The sequence below is a fragment of the Xiphophorus maculatus genome, chromosome 2 (genome assembly GCF_002775205.1).
Source record: "Xiphophorus maculatus strain JP 163 A chromosome 2, X_maculatus-5.0-male, whole genome shotgun sequence".
In the NCBI taxonomy this organism is placed as follows: domain Eukaryota; kingdom Metazoa; phylum Chordata; class Actinopteri; order Cyprinodontiformes; family Poeciliidae; genus Xiphophorus; species Xiphophorus maculatus.
In genome coordinates, this window is record NC_036444.1 from 1,519,561 (window position 1) to 1,539,755 (window position 20,195).

The 20,195-nt window shown below is 38.7% G+C and overlaps 2 protein-coding genes across 8 annotated transcripts in view; both read right to left on the reverse strand.

Moving 5' to 3' along the window:
• The window catches only part of LOC102225684 (FYVE, RhoGEF and PH domain-containing protein 4), a 60,153-nt gene extending 46,385 nt beyond the window's left edge, over positions 1–13,768 (reverse strand). For 2 of the 5 annotated variants that reach the window (XM_023343949.1, XM_023343920.1), the window contains exon 1: positions 13,433–13,764. In XM_023343949.1, the coding sequence (XP_023199717.1) occupies positions 13,433–13,535 (103 nt within the window). In that variant the 5' untranslated portion in view covers positions 13,536–13,764. Of the gene's footprint in view, positions 1–5,786; positions 5,967–13,432 lie in introns of those variants that run through there. The other 3 variants (XM_023343916.1, XM_023343939.1, XM_023343925.1) reach the window with 3 other exon arrangements.
• Positions 13,769–14,371: 603 nt separating this feature from the next.
• Positions 14,372–20,195, reverse strand: part of LOC102225945 (protein bicaudal D homolog 1-like) — a 37,016-nt gene continuing 31,192 nt past the window's right edge. The window contains exons 12-14 of one of the 3 annotated variants that reach the window (XM_014471840.2): positions 19,980–20,190; positions 18,814–18,899; positions 14,372–16,932 (exon numbers count right to left, since the gene is read on the reverse strand). In XM_014471840.2, coding sequence (XP_014327326.2) covers positions 16,812–16,932; positions 18,814–18,899; positions 19,980–20,190 — 418 coding nt within the window. In that variant the 3' untranslated portion in view covers positions 14,372–16,811. The remainder of the gene's footprint in view (positions 16,933–18,813; positions 18,900–19,979; positions 20,191–20,195) is intronic. The other 2 variants (XM_005795861.2, XM_014471837.2) reach the window with 2 other exon arrangements.

Genomic DNA, 20,195 nt, shown 5'->3' on the forward strand with positions numbered 1-20,195 from the left:
TATCTCAAGCTGTTTACAGTTAGCATCAAATCAGAACATTATTACATTATTATAACAGTTTGTTACAAATATGCTTCACTTTAAACATTCATTCATTAACTTCCAATTTGTTCTGATTTCACTTTAGCTGCTGCTAATGGTGTTAGCTCCTGCTATTGCTGCTAGCTCTAGCTAATGTTATCAGCTGCTGTTAGCTCCTGCTGGTTCAGTAAACAGTAATCACATTAACTTGACGTTTCGTGTTTAACGACACATGGAGACGTTTTGTGGGCGGCGCTGATCAGCCTCCATCACCATGACTACTTCTTTTGTTTACAGACTCTGGTCCACCACAACCTATCTGCCTCATCGGCCCAGCATGCATTGCACCAGTGAAAAAACAGTGACCTTTGTAGGTGAAAAAATATAAAAAATATATTTTATATATATTTGATATATAACTCGTTTCTGATGTAATTATGAGTTTTTAAGCATAGCAGACAACAACTTATAGGTTGATAGGAAAATATATTTAGGCCAATATATTTATATGGTATTTAAAGTCATTATAAAACATTTGCAGAAGTCAAAATTAAAATAAATGAGAACTTGTTTAATTGACTATTGTTTGCACAGAAACATGAAGCAGACAATTGTGCACATAACAGGATGTTTCTGTCAGACATTTGATTATATGCAGAGATTTAATAGAGTCAGATGCCTCACTACCTTCCTCCCACACAAACACACAACCAGTATCACACTTTTTTCTACCTCCTCACAGCCTCCTCTGTCTCCTGTTTCACCAGCCTGTCCACCTCTTTGTCCTCCCACTGGACGAACGTCTGCAGGCCATGACTCACCACCTCCTCATCTCTAATGCACAGCGAACGCCCCCTGCACCCCCACACGCCCCCCACCCACATTAATTAAACCCAGATCATGTAAACTGCATGCACACAATGCATCAGAGCCCTCGCTGTTTTTATTGACTCTCATTACCGACACACATAATGAAATCCAGCGCTGAAGGATTGGTGTTATGTGCCGACACAAGCAAGTTAATGTATGCACAAGTGAGATCAAAAGCAATAGGAATGTAACAAACAAGACTCCAGAGGCTGAATCAGAGTCTGTAAAGAACATTTAAGAAAGGAAACGAGTCAGCATTGAAGTCTGAGTCACTGACCCTAAAATCACCGATATATTAAAAAAAACCATGTCTACCTGCTAAAATGAGCGTCAGCTGAATAACGACACTGCAAGAGGAATAATGAAACGGCTGAAAGGAACCAAATTGATTAATTAGTTTATTTAGGGTGAGAAAAGTGCCTGGTCCATTATCCGCCTCATCTTCTTCATCTTTCCTCGAGGTAAACACACAAAACTAATCCGACATTAATCCAACCTGAATTAATAAACTGGCTGATGAGAACCTCCCAGGCTCATTTCAACTGTTTCAACAGTTTCATGTTAATGAGGAGAGACATGAGCGCAAAACATACATAAATATTTGTTGATCTTCTGAAAATCCAGTTCATTAAGTCAAGTGTTGCTGTGATCTACTGGTAATTAGAAAAAAAAAAAAAACAATCTCTGGGTTAGATAATGAAGAGTGTTGTGTAAGCGTTACGTGTTTCCTGCACAGAGTCAATTATCTTGTCGATGCTTCAGCGATCACATGCTGCCTGTCAGGATGGATGTTCCTCTTTACATTATGAAACACTTCAGCAGATCTGGACAGGCGCTGTAAAAGGCTGAGGTGTCATTCTGAAGGATTTAAATATAGTTTTTGGTACGTAATCATTTTTGAAGAAGAGTTGGAGATGATATAATAATAGTAACACTAATAGAAGCATTTAAAATGGCTGCATAAATCAGAACAGGCTACAATGTCAAAACTGCAAAGGGAGAAAGTTATACTGTTCCAGTTATTAATAAATTAGCAAATCTAATTATTGATGAAGCGACAAAATAGAAAATCTGATTCATATAACAAACTAAAACAAACTACCTGGAAACCAGGTCCATATTTTCAGATGTTTTTAAAACTGAATAATCAGTCAGTAAGCAAAACAACAACAACAATGAGCACCGTGTTTTTTAAATGCACTTTGTTCTGAGTTTTCACAGTCCAGTCGACCCGGTTCTACTGGATCCAGAACTTCACCATCTGATCCACCTTCAGCTGTGGTTCTCTTCCTCTCTGCTCTGAGTCAAACCAACCTGTTCCCCTCCTGGCCTGTGGGGGCGCTGCACTAAGAACCACTGAAGGAAACGACATAAAAACCTCTGAAGACACTGAGACCAACTTCCTTCTTCACCAGATGGAAACAAGATGGAGGCGTCAGATTTTAGTGTTGGAGGATTTCTCTTTAGTCTTTGGCTAAAGACCAGGAGCCATTTCTCCTAGTGCTAGACTAGCATGTTAGCTTTGGTTGTATTTACCCAGAATGCCCTGCTGTAGTCCACTTCCTGCTTTTGGAGCGGTCTCCAGTCCACTTGGCGTTCACATACACATTCGAACTGCAACTGAACCCAGACCGAGGTTTGTAGGTGGACCAGAGTTTGGTTTTTTGGTCCTCAGAGTTCGATCACTCTCCCCCAAATTAACCAGACTAGACAGATGAACTGGAGGTGGAATAAAGTGGACCAAACAGAGCTGGTGGAAACGCTCTCTGAAAAGGGGCCTATTATTCCTTTTTCAGGCAGCGAGGACAAGTCAAAACATGTTTGTTACATTTTTCTGCAAAAATCATTCTCAGATAATGAGATTTTATCTCCTCAGTTCTGCCTCTGTTGAGGTCCTTTCAGAATGAGCTGCTTTAATGTCTCTGTCACTTTTATGCAAATGAGCTGCTGCTAGCCACGCCCCCTTCACTCAATGTTTACACTTTATGCACATGAAAATGGCTGCAAACAGATGCACAATTGTACAAACTTTCCAACCTTTGACCGGCTGGGTGTTTTTTAAAAAAAATTTAAAATAATTTTGCTCCATTCTGAAATACTATGCATGTTGCAGAGAATTTCTTAATATCTCAAACAGCATCTGGTCAGACTGTAGCCTGGCATTGCCTATAAAAGTCTCATCAGTACAAACTCACTCTTACGAGCTTATGAAGTCGCTCATCTCTAATTATATGCAGTAATTGTTTTACAAGCTGCAGATAAACAGGTTTCATTGCATCTAACATCAACATATTTTTAATCAGCCAAGAACAATCTTTCACCTAGAGTGGAGCTGAGTGCATTCTGCAGGCCATGCAGGCGTCACCCTGAACGGCTGCAGATTCTAACATTAGAACCTGCTAAAAATCTCAGTATGTGTCGCTTAACCTGCTCACTTAAAAACAACAACAACAACAAACAAAACTAATATATTTATGCTACATGTCAAATGAAGAACGGGACATTTTTTCTATAAGGCTTCTGAACTAGAGGAGTCTCCCCCTGCTGGCCTAGAGAGGAATCACTCCTCAAATTCTGGTTCTATGAATTAATCTTTAATTAAAACAAAAATCAAAACCGTTGTAGATAAATTTTTGTATAATTACAGAAATAGAAGCAAATTAAGAAACTTTTTATGTATAACTGCCTGTATGACAGGTAATGAGCAAACAGCCATCTTTATTGGTGCAACACATCGTAAACTGTGTTCCTGTTTGTTTATGCAGCTCTTACATGCATTAACTTTTAATTTACGAAACCCTGCAGAGGATTTCATACACCTGGAACTTTAACCACAAATGGTATTTTAATTGGTTGAGATTTCTGTGAAGTGAGAGGAAGTGATCCAAGGTGCTAAAACAAAACGACCACAGGAATAGATTTTGCACACCTGTCTCCTCACAGTGACCAATGAAATCACTTTGAAGTGCAGTCACATTCACCCAGGGGTTTGCTTTTTTTATGAAACACATTAATCACTGAAAAATTTAAGAAGACGTTTTTCACAATGACGTACTCAACTAAAATATATTTTTGCACAAAAACAGATTAAAATGCTTGGTGTCACATCAGCTCAACACAGAAATAAAATTTATTGAATTTTTTTACTTTTCAAGATGGTTGTCATCAAAAATTATTTTTACACTAAAATTGCCAATAATTGTATCTTGGTGTCACATTGTACATATTTTGAAGCATAGAAATTATATATATATATTTTTTGATCTTCTATGTCCTTTTTCTGATGGACATTTTTTAAAATAGCCGCCATGTTAGTAATGGAGAATAAGTTCACTAAAATCAGCAGGAGTTACTAGTCATATCTAACCAAAGAGTTGTGTTCACCAACCTGCTAACCTGCAATCTTAGCTCAGGTAAACACACAAAAAACAGCAACAGAACCAAAATTGCAGAAATAAACACAAAAAATACTTAGCATAAGCAAACGCTAGAGAAACCAAAAATTATCAGACGCCAACACTAACCACATTAAAAAGAAATTGGCTGAATGACAAGCTAACCATAGAAGACGACAACCTGCGTCACATCTTGTCAAAAATCTCATCAAAATGTAATGTTTGTCACTCCTTTCTCAATTGTCGACTCTATGTTGCTTCTTATTTTGTGTTTATATGATGCAAAGCACTTTGAACTGCCTTGTTGCTCAAATGTGCCACACAGATAAACTTGATTGATTGACTGATTGATCATCTCCTTGCAAAACAGCAAAGTTCTCAGTTTTGGTTTTAGTTGGCATCTAATTTTTTTAAACATATTATTACTTAAAGTTGTATGAACAGGATAACCAAAGTCAAAAACAAATAATGTGACACAAAATTAATCTAAGTTTTGAAAATGGGTAACAATTTATGGCAATAATTAGTTTGAAAGGATGAAAAACGACAGCCATCTTGAAGAATGGCCATCTAGTGGCTAATGGGAAATATAAAAATATGACCTGAAGGTTGAACATGTAACTTTTTATACCGTCTCGAAAGATTTTTACAGTAATATGCTGCACCATCAGCCAGGGCTGCGATGAAATTCCACCAATCAGGCTGAGAATATCGAAACTTACAGAAATAAACAAAAACTTTATACATTCTTAACATTTCCTCACATCAGAGGCAGCTACAGTTGGTTCCTGTAGAAACAGAAAGCCAACCCAACTGGAACGGCGTTGTGTTGGTCTCACGCTGAAACAATGAGCGTGGTGAAAGGACCCGGGCCTTTTCCTTCCTGCCAATCAGGAGGGAGCAGAAAGTTTCACTCCGTTTCCTCCTGCAGGCGAAGGTTGATGCAGCCTCCTTCACCAACGGTGCAAAGCATCTCAGACAATGTAAACGGCTGAAGGCTTTAAACGTATGAATCGCTGTCTCCACTGCAGCGCAGCATGAAAACAGTAAATGGGCCACTGGGGAAGCTGCCAAAAGGCCAGAGCGGTCTAAGAGGGGGAAACGGTTCCCAGGCCTCTGAGAACAGAACAGTCTCTCTTTTACAGCGTGGCGGATTTAAATTCTTTCTCTCTTGCTGCTGAACTCCAACGATACTGAAGCAGTTTGCTAAATCCACATTGGCTCCCGGGAACAGCCACTGTTTGGAAAGAAAACACAGGCATGCTTCTGCTGCACTTCCTAAAGATGGTTCGCTTTCTACAGCGGGAGCGTTTACACAAACCACCCAGCAGCAAAATTAATGGCTTATCAGAAGGAAAGCAAGATAATAGGATTAGAAACTTGATCCAGAAAACAGATGAGCTGAAAGCCAGACAGGGAAGGATGAAAATGCATTTCTGTAGCATCGACTCACGCTTAAAAACAAAACAAAACAAAAAACGAGGAGTTTCCAGATCTTACCATAACAGCAGAGCAGACACATCTTTGAGTTTTTACCTTTCCGGCTCCAAAACTTGTACTTGCGTCGCCGTTTCATAGTCAGTCCACTCAAGGTCAGCTAATCAGTGAACGTTAATTCATTATGAAGTCCAGAACTACCAGCTTCTAACCAACTCAGATGGGAATAAAGGTAGTCCATGTTGTGTCCAAGAGGAGAAGTGAAGGTGTGTGAAAGTCAAAAATACTCCTGTGTTTAGTGAACTGGACTTCCTTCCTTCCTGTCAGAAGAGACCTGCTGTTCTGCTCCTCAGATCAAGTGAAGAGAAAGAATCATCCATCCTGCAGCGTCTTTAGATCTGTCCGTCTTCTGGGGAAGGAATATCCCGGATTTCAAACAGACAAGATTTCTCAATCAGCTTGAGGAGTTTCACTCAAACTTCCTTCTGAACGTCCATCTTGGTCTTTAGCTCAGCTGGAACTCAAAAGGTAAAGAAGAATACGGGAGGTTTCTGGGAAAAGCCTCGCTATCAAACAATACCAGTCAGGAGAGGGAAGCAACACACATCCCAGTCAGGAAGCTGCAGCTGGCGAATGGAAAGAAAAACAAGTTTCCTTCTCACTCTGCGGCTGAAACAGAGGATCATTTCTGCACAAAGGTGAGCAAAGTATCCAAAGATTTTACTCAAGTTAGGGTGGAACTGCGTCAACAAATATTTACCTACGCAACATGATAACTAATGTTGCTGGATGATAAATTGTTCCAGAAGTTATTGCAATATTGTTGCTTTGACAACATTTTCCAGTAATATAATGGAATTGACATAATAAATCAGTGTTTGCAGTTTTTAAGATTTTATAGTTGGTGTTCAGGTATTAACCTTCCAATCTTTTAATAACACATAATTATCAAGTAATATTTTCAAATTTCCTGTCAACTTTAAACATTTTTTAACTCAAAAACACGGCAGGCTGCTAGATGAATGACGGCTCTAGAGCCCAACCAGGGAAACCTTGATAACGCAAGAACATATGCTCAAAGATCAATAAATGTTTGTTAGAATTTAAACTAGAAGACATTTTAAATATCTAAAATAAACAACAAATAAAATGAATTATGAAGTCTCTGTAAACAAAACTGTCCTTCAAAAGAAAAGGTTGAATTGAGACCAAAACACCAAACTGAAAACTTTTATATCCAGAAAGGAAGAAAAGAAAAAACTATAAATCATGCAAATGGAAATTATTGAGCTTGTTTTAATTCATTATGTAATTAATTTATTTATTGTTTATTGCAACAAGCACATAAAAGAAAAAAGAAAGAAATATTTTAATTTAAAAAATTACAAAATAAGCTTTAAGCTGAAACACTTTTCTAAATCTATTTTTTTCAATATGAAATGTATGAAACTAATATATAATAAGTAACATATCTTATGTGATGAAAAGTACTTCAGTAACAACACAGTGTTTTATCTTGAAATGCTACAATAGACTCAACAGACAGGAAATAGCAACAAAGCTTGTGCACAAGCAAGAGGTCTCACTTCAACATAAACTGCAGCTGAGCGTCTGTAAACGGCACATTTTTGTTTGAGAGTAGAATTAATGATAAAATTAAAATATAGAGTACAAAGTAGTACAACTGCTTCTAGAAGTATTTTTCCTTAAAAAAAGTTACTCATGTAAATGTAGCTAGTTTCTACTCAACTCTGTTTTAGGAACAAGTTAGATAACATTTTAAATCAGACAGACACGACTGTTTTATACAATGTCTCCAATATTGTAAACTAATAAATCAATGCTTTGCAGCAAATGAAGTGTTGATGTTTGATTTCGACAAAACTAGAAATAAACTAAAAATTAAGACATAACATAAATACATTTAAAAATGTAATCTAAAAAAAAGAAAGAAAAAGTTTCGCATTTTTAAACTTGGGTTCATTTCAGCAGTAAGAAAAAACAACTCTTGGTATTTGTCTCCACCTACTGGAAGTTCCTGGTACTGCTACAGCAACGCCCTTCATCTGTCAGTATTTCTGCATCTTCTGGGTTTTATTACTCAAACAGGAATTCGCCATATCCTGTTACATGCAACTAAAAACCCCACCGATGACCAACTGAGCAGATAAATGACGTCATCTTCAGGTTACACAAGCAGCATAGCTTGAAATATTCCTGCAGGTTGTATAAAGAGAAGAAAAAAAACCACTTCTGCTTTCCTTCATCTAATAATCTGTTATATCTTATAGCTAAAGGTAAAAAACTACTGAACAGCTGCAGATTTTATTTATGGACACTTTGAAGATAAATACCTTAAGGAAGTGAACTGAGTGACTGACCAGAATAGTTTTATAGGTTTGTTCATTTTTTCCTTCCTGGGTCATTTTTCTTCTTCCAACACTCCCTGTGACCTTTAGCATCGTGGCTGCTATCACCTGACCCAGGTGTGGATATCTATTGAAACTCCATTAAGGAGCAGCTCAGGTATTACATTATGCAAGAACGAGACACCTGGATTACAGTAACCCTCAGTTCCTAAGCCTGAACGCTGCCGTGTGATTGGCTATTTGGCTACTGCTATTAAACTGTTGGACTATAACTAGTTATAAGGTGGCTTGTGAGGATAATAAATGATTTTAAAATGAATGATTTTAAGAGGAAAAGCTGAGAGGAGGAAGTTACCGTCATCTAATCAAGAAGGGACATTGATGAGGACGGCTGTTCTGAGCAGAGAGACGGACGGAGACGGCTGTCGTTCCAAAGACAAAATATTCAGACGGAGGAGATCCCAGAGATAAAGTGCTATTGATGATCCCACAGGGAGAAACTCTGGAATGACTTTAAAACAGTTATATCCTGTTATCTTGGAGTTCCTCGTAGTGCAAAATGAAACTTTTACAGAAATAAGGTTTCCCATATTTGACATGATAGTATAATATGAGACAGATAATCTGTGAAAAGATCCACTCCTGGTCAAGAACAAGCAGTCAGAGCCAAGAGGAGGGGCCTAGCGCTGCCAATCAACCTCGTGTTGATTGGCAGCAGAAAGAAAGGGGGAGGATGTGAGCAGCACATACACAACGGTGATTGACAGCGCTAAAACCCTTCACCTGTCTGATTGGTTGTTTCTGACTGAGTGATGCTTTACTACAGTTAGTACTGGGAGAAGGAGATGCTTATATTATACTATCACAAGATGTAAATATAAAAAACATATTTTAAATAAAGCTTTAAGGGAGTTTTGACAAAAACATAATTTAATTTCACAGAGGGATCAGAAAGGAAAGATGGTGGAGAGACAGCTGGGTGTCATCTGCAGAGCTGTGAAAACGAACAGCAGATTCTCTGAAAATAAGACCAACTGGGAGGAGATGGATGAAGAAAAGGACCAAGACCAGAACCCTGAGGAACACCAGAGGAAGACTGGGCCTCGACCAAGACCACCAGGGAAACTGACTGTTATTTGCTGAGATGAATTTTTGAACAAACCGAAGCTCAAACACGGAGATTAAACGCGTAGCATAAGATTGTATCTATGGTAACAATAAAATGATAAAAATTGTTCTTAAATTTTATCTCCACTGAAAACCATCAAACCAAATTCAACAATATTCTCAAGTAAAAAAAAATCGAAATATTTTAGAGCTAAGGTGTGAAATTCAAACATTTACCCTGACTCTTAGGAAGCTGAATGCAGCGGCTCGGGTTGCTTATGCCTTGGGCCGGCTCGGGTTGCACGTTTCTCACACAGATGAATTATCAAATATAATCACTTTTCAAAGACGTTTCCATCTTCAAAATAAAAATACTGGCACTTCAGAGCCACTTGCTCTGAAATGGTTCAGCAAAGCGGCTGTAGAAGTGAGACACAGAGGCGGTTCCGGTCCAGATGAATGAGCGACAGTGGAGGGAAACAGCAGGCCACACAGCTCCTAATTCATACAGTCCCACTGCTCCTTTCTGAGCCAACAACAAGCAGCTCATTGTTGGAAAACAGCCGACCGTCTTCACAGAAACACCAGCACTAAGCTACAGTTCAAGATCCAAATCCGTTCTCCTGACGTTTCCTGGAAAAACCTGGAAACTCTGAAGATGCTTCAGTTCTGCTCCCCAGGATTCAGAACGCCGGGATATTTTAACACTTTACGACCACAAAGTTCAACATATTTCATTGAAATTTCATCTGACAAATGAAAAGTGGAAAGAATCAAACCTTTCTGGAATCACCTTCACGACGATGCATGTGGCGACAGTGGGAGGAAAAACTCCAGTCTCATCTCCGCTAGTTTTACAAGTCGTGTGAAATTTAACTTCTTTAAGCATCTTAAGCTCAGACAGATTAGATGAGGAACATCTGTGTACATCAGTTTTCAAGTCATGTCACAGATTCTCAGTTGAATGTAGGCCTAGACTTTGACTAGGCCATTCTAACACATGATGTGGTTGCCTGAGGGACGGTGAACTTTGACCCCAGTCTCAGCTCTTCTGCTGGTTTTCTTCTAGGATTTAGCTCCATCCATCTTCCCATCAACTCTGACCTGCTTCCCCACAGCATGATGCTGCCTCCACTACCAAACCCAAGACTTTTTATTGCTGCAAGGCAACAGTGCAGCCATCAGCTCCACTTTTCTTCCACTTCTCACTGCTTCTAAAAATACCAAATAAAACTAAATCAGACTGTGGTGAAGTTTGAGGATCATTAATATCTTTATAAAACATTGACTGATTGATCATTATAAAGAATAAAACAAAATTTTGCTTTAAAAATATAGCAAATCATTCCTATCTTTATGTTTTACGACTACAATGTTCATTTAGTTACAAACTGCTGAGAAATAAACTTCCAAACATTACAGATAATTTCTGAACAATTCCTGTTGGGAAAATGGGATGAAGACAAAAAACTCCAAACATAAAAAAACCGTCTTCATTATAACATAGAATCCAATTAAAGCTTGTTAAACGTAGAGCGGCGTACGGCTGCAGACGATGTCTGTGTCTGAAGGAAAGCCGGATCATCCAGCCGTGATGAAAGCTCTGCATCGTTACGAGGCGCAGCGAACCGAGACAACGACTGCAGCAGAACCCAGCGCCTTGATCCAGGAAGTTCAGGAACGTCACAGAAACATGATCCATTTTATCTACATGGAGGCACAAGAACGCTATGAAGATAAATCCAACAACAACACTGCATGAAAAGAGGGATTTGAATCAGTGTCCAGAACGAACAGAAATGATTTAGACGTTCAGATGTTATGGATTCCTGCAAGTTCTGGAACTGAAGGAACTGAAGTAGCTGATATCAGAGCTGCTGCATGTCCACAAAACCAAAACAATGACTGAACAAAATGACTGCTTAAGATTTAGATCCATAAATCAGAGATCCACATCTTTTGGTCAACAACAGGGGCGTCAATAGCTTCTAAGAACACATGGGGGCCTGGGCCCCAGAATATGAACAGGATGTGAGCAAACGTAAAAAATTCTCAAACAGCAACAAAAACAGACAAGTTACTTTTCCAGTTTTAAGATATTGTTTAGGGAAATACAAAGATCTTTGTACAAAATATTACAAAATAATAATAGCAGTTATTTGCTATTATAAAACGGTTTCCTAGCAAACATTGCTTAAATAGTTATAATTTTCTATGGCTGCACTTTTGAAGAACATTTGTGCAAAGTTTTAAGCTTCCATCATCTTCCAAGCAATTCCAGCTATATTTTATAACCATTGCCCAAAATATTATGACATGAAGTAAAGGGAACCTGGAAGATTTGCTATCAATTTTGAGTGAAAAATTATAGTTTATATGATTTTTTTATTTAAACTTCAGTCACATTATTTTGAATTTGTTGGCAGTTTTTTGTAACAACAAAAAAAAAACAAAGAAACCCATTCCATCGTCCATCTTCATATTAGTAATACGGTAATAATAATAATAATAATAACAACAAAAAACCACACCAAATTATTTAGGGGGCTTGAGAATACTTTATGGAGGCTTCAGCCATCATAAAGTATTCTCAGAGACAGATAAAAACAAGCACAGAGTCTAAAGTACCAGGCGTATTACATGCTAATGGTGCAAAACAGCAGCTATGCTGATGAACGCTCACATCGGATGATTCAAGGTGCGACTCTACCTGGGAGTGACCCAGAGTCTACCTCACTTCCTGAACCAGTTCATAACCTGTGACTGGAGCTGACTTTACGAAACCGCCACCACTATTATATGAGCTGAAGTGTTACCTAGTGTGAACGCTGCCCCCACCAAGCACAAAGAAAAGTTCAAGTCTGACTAAGAGCGCGGCTAAGTATCCTCAGCAGCGTGTTTACACAAGTAGCAGTTCAAAGATAAAACTCTTCCTGCCTCAGACAGTCAAGCCCAAACAGAGCAAACAGCCTGAACATGGAGCAGGTTCTGAGAAGACTTTCTGACTAAATCTGCAGCTGCATGTTTGCAAAGATCCATTATGATATGGAGTGCCATTTGTGACAAAAACAGTCAAAAATTACCCAATAATTTGGGTTATGTAGCCTGTCAAAAGAGAAAAAAATGAGTTCATATTTAAACAAAGCTATTCATTCCTTAATAAATGTCAGCTTCAAACATTTTAATTTGCAAGCTAAATATTTAGCTCTGTGCTAGCTAAATAATTTACTGGCTCAGAGCTAAATATTTAGTTTGGAATTAAATAGCTTTTTGATTTCATATTTTTTGAGCTAAATATTTAGTTCAGCAACTATTTAGCTCAATTTAACTAAGTATTTAGCTTCCTCTGAGTCACATATTAAGCTAATATGCAAATTCACTTGCCGATAAACGTTAGTGGACTATCAAAATAAAAGCTGGTTCTTAAGAACTTCCATATAAATTCCAACTAGCAGATAGTCACTGTTGAACATCTGCATTGCCTTAAAAAGCTCATACTTTAATTGTTTTGAGCTGAAATGTTGTACAAATGGACAAAAAATCCTAAACAGCAACAACAAACAAAATATTTAATTTGTAGCTAAATAATATTTAATAAAATATTTAGTTTATTAACTAAATATTTAGCAAACTAAATATGTAACCTGCTAAATAAATATTTTGCTTCAGGATAAATATTTTCTATGAAACCTGATCATTTATAAATGATTGAATAACATGGTAAAAATATGACTATGAAAAATGAATCTACATTTTCTTTCTCTTCTGACAGGCTAAATAACCCAAAGTGTTGCAGTTAATTTTGACTGTGTGGCACCCCATATATCACAGCTTTGAACTGATGTAAACTGTTGGATCAGTTTTGATAACTAAGGCTGGAACAAAGAGCTGCAGTAACAGTTCCTCCAGTGTTCCTCCAGTAGAGCCGTTCATCTCCTTTACATTGGAGGAAAATGTTGCCCTGCAGCCACCGATGCCGCCAGCAGGCTGGGACTTGTCTCTGACTTGCCTCTGACTTGCCTCTGACAGCAGCGATGATGGGTAAACAAGGCCTGCAGCTGTCTCCAAGCTTTCCCAATCACTTTGAGGGAAACACGTGAGCGCCAACCCAACATTAAAGCCATACAATGGGATAAAACTAATTTATTCTGGGGGATTTTAGAAATGCAGTTGGTATAAAACGCATGAAACCAGAGCAGAGAGGCAGAGTGAGAACATGCCCATGAAACCCACCTGTAGCGCGTCCATGCCCCATGTCCAGACTGCGCTGCTTCCTCCGAAAGGCGACCCGGTTGAAGCTCTCCATTTTCTCCTCATCCATGACCCGCTCAATCATTCAGACTGACCGATTCTGAGGATTTCACTGTAAGGTCGAACAAAGACCGAAAATAAAAGTATGTTTTCAGAATCGCGCTCCCTTTTTCCCAGCAAATCCAAAGCCGAGCAGCGGCGGCTCCATGCGCGTCCCCGTCACTGGTCCGCGGTCCGTTCGGGTCCGTCCGGGTCCAACCAGCGGCACTCAGGAGCTCAGGGACCGGCTTCCAGCGGGCCAGCTTGGTTCTGGTCTCCCTCCAAAGTCACCTTGATGGGGGTGTAGCTGTGAGCCCGGCCCGCCCCTCACTGGTTTCTGTTTGGGAACTTTTCCAGCATAAATAATCAGAAGTAATTACTGAGTCTGCAGGCTTTCTGCTGAAACACAACAGCTTCATTAAACTTCAGCCTGTTTTTCTGGGGTTTGAACTAAATTTAAGGTTAGAGTTGTTGTTTTTTCTTTTTAAAAATACATTTAAATCAGGTTTAGCTCCCATTTGTTACATTTCTTTCAACTGTAGTGCAACCTGTCAACTTTGAAACCGCATATAGGGAAGTTTAAAGCAGGTTAATAAACTAGTGGAGGTATTAGATGATAATTTTAATCTAATTGCCAGATCTGTAATTAAGTGAATTTTAGTCGAAAGTTATAAATAAGCAACATTCTCAATTCAAAAAACTTCCTTTACTACTAAATTATTGAATAAATAGAAATGTGAGCTCAACAATAAAGATATTTGTTGTTGAGCTCTTTTGAGTTTTACTTTTTTCCTTTTATGGGGGAAATATTAGAGTCAAATATTAGTGCTTGGACCACATCAGCTCATTTTCTATAGCTGAAAATAACCAGGAAGGCAGAACCAAAGGAGAAATGTTTTATTTACTTGTGTATCCAGTTTAACACTGTTTCAAATGGTGGAGAAACTGTAAAACCCACAATATCCCAGCATACTGCAAGCATTCCTGTCAAACCACGGCTTGTTTTCAGGAACCCGGTTAGTCTCTCCGTTCAGACCAGAAGTTAACGAGCCAGCACAGATCCAGCTGCTGCCTCTTCATCACTCTGTAGTTGCAAAAGTATCAACCTGTGGTGAACCAGTGAACACACACGCTGAGCAGGACGTCCACTCAATGGTGTCCTTAAACACACCAATACTGGCTGTGGAGGTTCAGGTTTTAAATCTTTAACTTAGGACATAATAATTATGAGAATGTTGGAAAGGTGCAGAAAAATGAAACTTTCTTTGCAGTTGCCACATTTTCTGCATCTCAAAAAGAGACAAAACTTTAGTTTAGTAACAGAAAAGGAATTCTTCTCTTATCTGGAACTCTCTGTTCCTTTAACCTTCCCACACAGTTTACTGGCAGAAATGTTTCACCCAGATCAACCTGCGATTGCTGCTGCTGTATTGCTCAAATGCATAGTGCAGAATTGTGCTTGTGCTGTACTGCATTCTGTCTGGGGAAGCAAAGGGAGACGGCAACACGGAGAGGCTGCGTGGGGAGCCGCTTCTAAAGTTACTGTCAAAAATGAACACAATTATTAGATTTATTTAGCCTGTCATAAGCAAAAAAAACATGGCTGTTCACTATACAAAGTCATATTTTCACCATGTTATTCATTCATTTATAAATGTTAATATCATATATTAATTAGCAAGCTAATTATTTAGTTGACCAACTATACATTTAGCTCCAAGCTAAATATTTAGTGAATTCTTTAGCTTGAATATGTAGTGATCAAGGTGCATATTTAACTTAAAACTAAACTAAATATTTAGCTTTAAAGCAAAAACTTAGCAAGTAAGGTACACATTTAATGTAAAACTAAATATTTTGTTACCAAGCTAAATATTTAATTTCAAACTAAATATTAAGCTAGCTCAGTGCTAAATATTTAGTTTTGGGCTAAATATTTAGCTTGCTAATTAAATCGTTATTTAGCAAGTTAAATATTTAGTTGTCTCTGACCTAACTATTAAATTTGGAACTAAGCATTTAATTTGTAAATGTTTAGTAACAGACTAAACTAAATGTTTAGTCTGGAGCTAAATATTTAGCTTCTTAGTTAAATATTTAGCAAGCTCAGAGCTAAAAGTTTAGCTCCAAATTAAATATTTTGGGTTAAGCTAGCTACCTATTCAGTTGTAAGCTAAACATTTAACTTGTTGGCTAAATATTTAGTTTAAACTGTGACATTTGTAAATGAATATATAACATGATGAAAACAAGCTGGTAATATTTGACTGTGTAACTCTAAAAATGGACCCCAAAGTGTGGAGCTGCAATGCTTTTTTCTCTCTGTCACAATGAGGAAAAGAATCAGTAGCATGACTGGTTTCTACCACAGCGAGAAAGTCTGAAAATACTCAACGAGGAAAATACAAAGAGTAGATAACAGAGACCTTAATGCAGCAGTAAGAGTTCATTTAAACCTGTAAATTCAAAATGAAAAGCAGCTCAAAATCAAATCCACTCAGTTTCTGAGAGCTGAGCTGCAAGCATCACCAGGACCCACTGTAAAAAATGTGTCTAATAAATAAACAAGTGATATAAAACAGTCTTTGTGTATCTAATTTAAAAATGTTAAAATAATTCATAAATAAGCATTGCAAGAAAACCTGTGAAAGAAAATCAGCTGAAATCAACCGTCACAAACACGAAACCTTTTCCTGTTATTAGTTCACTGGAACCGCCGTGCCAAAGTGTCTAAGAGCTACTGTGTAAAAAAAACTCCATAAATGATTTATTTGGTTGTTATTCTCACAAAATTCTATATGGTTTAACTAGGTACGCTTTTTTCTAGAAAACGTCTAAATCAAATGTTTATTTTTGTTGAATTTTTGATGGAAGAACAAAACAGACTGTGTTGTGAAAGTGAATCTGTGAAACCGATTACTTCGTCTCCACAGCAGGAATGAATTCTTATAAAAAAACATAAGACAGAAGAAAAACATACAAGGATTATTAAATCCTGTAAATAATAAATAGTCAATAAATTATTAATAAATAACAGTAAACTAATGGAAAGATTCCAGTTCAGCGTCAGCAGCATTTCTGCCGGTCAGTCCTCCTGCAGGAAGTCGCATCCAGAAGACGGGGAGCGCGTCCTGCCTCTCTTCTACGACCCAGGTAGTGGGAGGCCCGCCAGAACCGGGCCAGAACCGGGCCGGGTCCGGCCGGGGTGGCGGACAGAGTCCAGTGAGGGAAGAGGAGGCCCCTCCCTCATCTACGGAGTGTCTGCCTCTGCATGGCTCCTTTGGGTCCGGGCCGGGGGCGGGGCTAGGTGCCGGGGGCGGGGCTAGGTACCGGGGGGGTGGGGCTGGTGGGCCATGCAGCTACGCGGGTCGCACGGCGAGAGAAGGCTGCGACTGCTGGACAGGACCGCTTGGTATTCCTGGAGGTCTTCCAGAAATTTACGACTGAAAAAAAAAAAAAACGAGAAAAACTTTTACTGAGCAGAAGGAGGATAAAAACGGCGAAATGTGACATATTTTAAAAAAAGGAGCAGTTCACTCAGGAAAACTGAAACATTTTGGGAAAAAGAGTTTAGCTTTCCTGTAAAGAGTTAGTTTGCTTGCAGAAAACAAAGTTGCTGGCAGCAGCTGGGTTTGCTGAACAAAATAAAAATCAGCAACGTCTGCAGATTATTAACACAAATCTGCACAAAATGCTGAAAATAAACCAAACCTGAAGCATAAAGACAGAACCTCAAAGCATTCAGACCCCGTGGACATGAAGAGAAATTCATACCAGGTTTGCTGTATATTTTTAAAATAAAAATCTAAAGAAATGTCACATGCAAAAGTATTCAACCCGCTTAACTCAGGCTGACCTCTATATTTCTCCTAGGGTCAAAGTTGACCTTCCAGCAGGATGACCCCACAAAGCACACACCCCAAAAATGACCAATAAGAAGCTGGTTCTGCAAAGTATCGACTCAAAGCGACTTAATGCAGATTCACAACAAACTGTAGTTTGTTTCTGTTCTCACAGACAAAAAGAGGAGTGAATACTTTTGGAAAACTCAACAGTGAGGCGGTTAGTCAGACGTACTGCCAGCATCATGCTGAGAGCTGTGCCAGATCTTCTCCTTTCAATCAGGAAAAGAAGCTGAAAAATGTGTCTTTCTAAAATCAGACATTTCCTTTAAGCATCGGAAACAATAAAAATCTGCTGCATCCATCAGAACCCAAAATCATTTGATAAAAGTTTAACTTTAAAGCAGGACTGGAAAGAAAAAACAAAAACACAACAGATACATACATATCGAGGCCTCAGCCGTTGCCTTGGATACACAAAGTAAATCCTCTTTATAAGGTTTCATCAAACGACTTTTCACAGGGCGTGTGCCAAAAAACAATTCTTGATTCTCCTTTATGATGATTTAGAATCAATTTAAAATCTTTTGTAAAATTTGCTGTCCATCAGCCTCCATTTTTGTAACTAAACAGGAAGTTCTGACATCGCCTTGGAGATGATGCTGAGACGTGTTCATACACAGAAAGCACCACAATATCGAGAAAACTACAAAAAATGAAAGCCAGAGATTCAATGGGCTCCGTCTTCGCTGAAGGAAAACATTCTGGTTTTTCCCGAATTCCCAGGAAGTCTAGCTGGTTTTTGTATCTACAGAGGCGACATGAATACGGAGCGCTAATCCAGCCAGTGAGGAATTATCAGTACATAACTATTAAAACACTGTCAATTGGCTAAAAATTGCTGGATGGAAACTGAAACGCTGTCGTTCTCGGAAGAGACTGTCTGCAGAAAGGGGGCGCTCTCTTTGTAAAAGCAAAACAAAAGATGCAGGAAAGGAGTGATTGTGTCTAAGCATGGATTAATATTTAAAATGTAATAAATGTGAAAAAGAATGTTAATGTCTCCATTTGTCTTTCTGCCTTGCAAAGCTGACTGGAGTAGATGATGAGGATCAGAAATCAGTCTAATTCATAAATAATTGCTTTGAAAATCAAAAATCGGAATCGAATCCTGAATGGGAGGGTCAAAGATTCCCATCACTGTTTTTAATATCACAAATGAGTAAATTTAGTTTCTGGACAAATGTAGACTGTTGAGTCCAAACTCCAAGTGAAACAGTAAGCATTTAAAGAGAACTGCCATGCAAAATTACACATGCAAAGAGAGAAAACCTTCAACCCTAGAATGAAAGGTGGATCATTTTGATGCTGTGTTTTATTCATAAACTGCTACGTGACGGAAGTGTGACTACAGAGAACATGCAGGACCGATTATCTAGATGCAGAGGCGTGAGAAGGTCAGCAGGTTCTCTAGCATGTTACCTGCGGGCTAAGGAGGCTCTCCCTCGCCTTAGTTGTGGGGAGAATGTCGGTACTGAGGCAGAAGGCTGCTGACAATCTACAAAAAACTGATAAATTAGACAGATATATAGAGTGGTGACACTCGAGGTTAGAGAACAAAAGCAAAACAGGAGGATTAGTTCACACTGAACACTTCAGACAAACATTTATGAAACAACTGCTGCTTGAATAAAAGCTTCAGCATGAACTGGAACCAGTTACTGGCACACAAACAGCTGATTCTACCCTGCTTTGGAATAAAACACACAAAGAAGACATAATCCAACACTGCCATCTAGTGGTGGAGATTTGTTACTCTGGACCAGGACAGACTGAGGAGTCATCCTCAAAACAGCAGATGAGCCATGAAACACATGGTAGTTATAATTAACATAAGTTATGTTGATGTGAAATAAATCATTTCTGCTGTTAGTTCCTAAATCTTCCTCAAGGAGGTGCTGTGAGTCACAAAACATAAACTGCTTCTGCAGCCATTTTTGGTTCCTGGTTGTTATGTTTTCAAATATTGAGTATCAAAATACAGAACAACATTCAGGCTGAAAATACTGACATGTAGAAAATACTTATGATTAAGATGAGAAAGTTCTTTATACCAACTTTCTCATATTTGTCCCTTCACAATAATGTACAAACTGTGAAGTTGAAAGAAACACGTCATAGTTTGCAATTTTTTTTTAAATTCTGAAGATTTTTTTCTTTTTCCTGAGTCGATATTTTGTAGAATCACATTGTTGCTGAAAGTCTGTGGTTCTAACTTAGCAAAACAATAAGGAGGCATGATAGCCTTACTAATGATTCCTTTAAAAAACATCTAGCTGTGGTGGCCAACGTTCACTAATCCAAAACTCAGAGATAACGTTTCATTTTTTTGATGGCACTAAGCTTCTGATAAATTAATTCTTCCAGATGAATTCTGAAGTGCTAAATTATTTGGATGTTTTGTAAAGTTTGTAAAGGGCAGTTAATTTTGTAGCTAGCTGTGCTCTAGGTTCAGCTTTACCACGGTGTCAGTGTTTCTCTAAACAGTTGCAGAGAGACGGTCGTAACAGAACTGACCCTCAGGTGCAAATCAGAGCCTTTAATTTCTCCCCACATGGGGTGAAATTAAAGGTATACACATGACTTACTTTGGGTGGGCTGCTTCTTATCTTGGGCACTTTGGCGCCGCGGCCGCGGTGAATCTGCTCGTGGTCAAACTCCAGGTCCTCCAGCCGCTGCGTCAGGGCCAGTTTCTGCTGGATCGCCATCCTGAGGAGGGAGTTGAGCGTCTTCTTCTCGTCCTCTGCTGCGGCCAGCTGCCTCTGCATCTCGTCCAGCTGGGTGACATACTCATCACACCTGCA